Raw genomic sequence first — 3,515 nt, 5'->3', positions numbered from 1 at the left:
CTATAAAAAATAAAGAATATAATCCCACCAATTTCTATTTCTAATCTTTCTTCTTTTGGGTGCTTGGTGATCATCTTGTTTCCTTCTTTTATTAGTAAACCTAGCAACAATTGAGATCAAAATACACTCTGTAGATGCAAAACTGCTACTGAAATAAACTCCTGTAATTCGAGCCTTTTTTCATCCTTCCGACGACCCATTCACTGTCGTCCTTGTCCTCGTCCTTCTACATAAAATAACGGAAGCAATCTCAGAAGAAGGATCACAAATCTGTGTACCACAGATTAAAAAAAGGCACTTATATTTACCTCGTCTTTCATTTGAAATTGATACTGAGTCATAAACCATTTTGTTTTTCTCCTTTTCTGTGGTGTTCCATTGTAGTAAGTCCAGCGGCTCTTGAAAGCAAACTTGGCAAACTTGGCAAACTTGTTTCCATGACAATTACAGTAAAATTTTTCTTTTCCAATAAATTTCCAGAAACCTATTCCATTTCCCACAATGTGAATTGATACCAATCCATCATAAGAAGATCCATCTTGACGGGTAAAGAAAAAGCATTCCTTTCCATCCCAAGAACCAAAATCTGTAATAAAGTTAAGGGGGACTTTATGTTAGTCGACTTACACCATGTCAGTGCATACCTTGGAACAAATAAGTTGAGTTATTGGGAGATCATAGACTGGCAAAATGAATAGAACTCGGTTGAAAACCTGAGGAGAAAAGTGCGGGGGAATGTAACTACCAATTTGCAAAATGGATATAAAATCAAACCATTTTCCAACTTGACATACTAAATTTACAACAACGCCAAAAAAAACAAAAAAAGTTTTAAATATTGACATTGAGGTTTTGATCTTCTCCAACCTTCAAGGTTCAACACAATTATGAATTTTTTTGCTCTTTGTTTTATTTCTAAAAGTTATTTAATATATTACTTAATACATGTGTAAAAAAAAGGTTTTCAAAAACTACATTAAATACTTTCGGGCTAAGACTTTTGATCTTCCCCTTCAACCTTGAAAGTTCAACACAACTATGAATTTTTTGCTTTTTGATTTATTCTCAAAAGTTATTTAATGCATTACTTGATACAGATGTAAAAAAAAAGGTTTTCAAAAATTACATTAAATACTTTCGGAATAAGACTTTTGATCTTCTCCTTCAAACCTTCAAGGTTCAACACAACTATGAATTTTTTGTTCCTTGTTTTATTTCTAAAAGTTATTTAATGCATTACTTAATACAGGTGTAAAAAAGGGTTTTCAAAAATTACATTAAATACTTTCGGAATAAGACAAAGGCAAATAAATGAAGATGAAGTTTTAAGCTCACTTTTACCATGGAAAAAAAAAATGTGTTATCCAGACATTCCCAAAAGAAAACATATAATGGATATATATATATATATATATATATATGGTAAATCCCTGTTGTTTGACAGAGGCCAATGGGGTAGAGGGATAATTTTTTGTCTTAGAGAGACCCTTGTGCCACAAACACATGTGCAATGATGGCCATGCCCTATATCTAGGCGCAAGGGCTCTCTCAGAGAGAAAATACTTGCACCTTATTAGAAGGAAAGAAAGAAATTACAAACTAATGAAGGGCAGCTCCTCCTCCCAAACAAAAGCAAAACCCAGGAGGGGGAGAAGCATCAATGGCTAACCAAGACTAGAGCTTCTTTGCACCATGGGGAAGCACGAATGGAAACAAAGGGAGGCAAAGCAAACTTTACAAAGAATCAAAGAAGTAGGCAATCCAAGCTTATAGAAAGTCATCAAACAATTTTAAGGGTTCCTTTCCCCTTAGTAGTCACTCCACAACACCGATCGTCAACCTCCGAATGGATATCTATGACACTGTTGGGCCAATATTGAACTTTCTTCAGAAAGTTCATTTCCCTCCAAATTTGATCAGTGGTAATGGCGAAACGACACTTAAATAAAATGTGGTCCCTATCCTCCTAATCAGCTCAACCTAGATATTCCTCTTTAAAAAGCCGTAAAACCTAGCATCAATCCACACTTGAGTGAAAAGAGAAGGGGACACTACTTGAGTATCAATTTATTGCAAAGAACCAGAAACTGAAAACCAGCACCCTCACCACAAATGATGTGGTGACATCGTGTTTTTGTTTAAGCATATTGCTTACCTTGTTATGCAAAAAAAGATAGTAAATTTTTGAAAATTGGTACTATAGTGGATGCAAATAACATTTTTATTTAATAAATTTTTTCTTTCCTTTAAAGAAGAAACTAAAAAAACATATACAGTGACATTCAAAAGTTAATCATGAAGTCTTTAATGCATATAATTGTGTAAAAATATAAACCAGATATAAACACATTAACATATGGTTTCAAACAATGAAACCAGGAAAAGGAGCAAAAGCAACAATGAGCTCACAGTTAAGTGCAAATGCAGATAATTGTGTAAAAAAAAAAATCTAAAATTCCCAATAAACATATAAGCATATAAAACAAATTGTTCATTTTATTTATTTATTTATTTATTATTATTATTATTATTTAAAAATTTTCTCAAATTACATTCTCCTGAAACAAAAAATTTGACCAACTTACCTAGGTCGTCTGGAGGTTTGCTGTAAAGCTCAGTTTCATCCATATGGTCAATGTTATTGGGTGGAAGTGGTTTACCCAAGACCTTCGGTGTGAGATAATATTTGACAAACTCTAGATCTGTAGGAGCGAATCTGAACCCAGTTGGTATTTTCATCAGATCTATATTTCTCTTATTCTCTTCGTTACCATCACCCATCATTGCATCACTCATCCACTCGTCCTCCTCTGATATCTCCGCATGACTCATCTCCTCCTTCTCCCTCTCCTTCTCCTCTGATCTTCTTCTTTGTATCTCCATCATTGCACGACTCAACCCTTCCTTCTCTGATCTTCTTGATATATCCAGCACATCAAAATTGCCTTCATGACTGACCATTGCACTAGCCATCTTCCCTTCCTTTGATGATCAGTCTTGTAGGTGCCGTCTTCTTCAATCTTGTAGGTGCCTAGGTGGGTCGTAGTAGTATTTATATGGAACAGATGAAGAAAGAGAGAGAGACAGAAATAAGAACAAAACACGAAAGATTGAGTCCTATTAGAAGTTCATTAATGATTGATTTTTATTCGGCACTTAACTCTGGACCGTACACAGCTACGTAATACCATCCCATTCCATTCTTTTATTCCCATGTAGCCCCCGAGGCCCCGACCATGATTGGTTTAATTATTATTATTAATTTTTTTTTGTTGGTTTGGTCAGAGGGAGTTTTTTTTTTTTTTGGGCGAAGAGTTAGAGAGAGTTGTTGTTTTACTAAAATAGGAAAATAGAAAATAACGAAAAAAGTCATTTGGCTTATCTTCTTAGTGCCCATAACTCAGATTGGTCCATATTAATCTAGACGAGCGACACATGGTAAGAGGATGATTCAACGGTTTGAGAAAGCGCAAAAAACGAGGCACTAACAAAGGCTCAGAAAATGAGGTGTAAAA

General features: G+C 34.6%; 1 protein-coding gene across 1 annotated transcript; it reads right to left on the bottom strand.

Annotated features, from left to right (window-relative positions):
• Positions 1 to 28: 28 nt before the first annotated feature.
• Positions 29 to 3,131, bottom strand: LOC122067688 (NAC transcription factor 32-like). Its single transcript, XM_042631535.1, has 3 exons — positions 2,586 to 3,131; positions 309 to 586; positions 29 to 226 (listed from the first exon to the last, which is right to left on the bottom strand). The coding sequence occupies exons 1-3, from the start codon at positions 2,971 to 2,973 to the stop codon at positions 146 to 148; spliced, it is 747 nt and encodes a 248-aa protein (XP_042487469.1). The 5' UTR covers positions 2,974 to 3,131; the 3' UTR covers positions 29 to 145.
• Positions 3,132 to 3,515: the final 384 nt, after the last annotated feature.

Source organism: Macadamia integrifolia, unplaced genomic scaffold, assembly GCF_013358625.1.
Source record: "Macadamia integrifolia cultivar HAES 741 unplaced genomic scaffold, SCU_Mint_v3 scaffold3061, whole genome shotgun sequence".
Classification (NCBI taxonomy): Eukaryota; Viridiplantae; Streptophyta; class Magnoliopsida; order Proteales; family Proteaceae; genus Macadamia; species Macadamia integrifolia.
The sequence above is the reverse complement of the archived record's forward strand: the minus strand, read 5'-3'. Positions and strand labels throughout refer to the sequence as shown.

Excerpts from the sequence above, each read along its gene's own strand:
- LOC122067688 (XM_042631535.1), bottom strand. The coding sequence starts at position 2,973 with ATGGCTAGTGCAATGGTCAGTCATGAAGGCAATTTTGATGTGCTGGAT. Across the intron at positions 587-2,585 it reads CAAACCTCCAGACGACCTAG|ATTTTGGTTCTTGGGATGGA; the intron begins GTAAGTTGGTCA and ends ACTTTATTACAG. Across the intron at positions 227-308 it reads AATTTCAAATGAAAGACGAG|AAGGACGAGGACAAGGACGA; the intron begins GTAAATATAAGT and ends TATTTTATGTAG.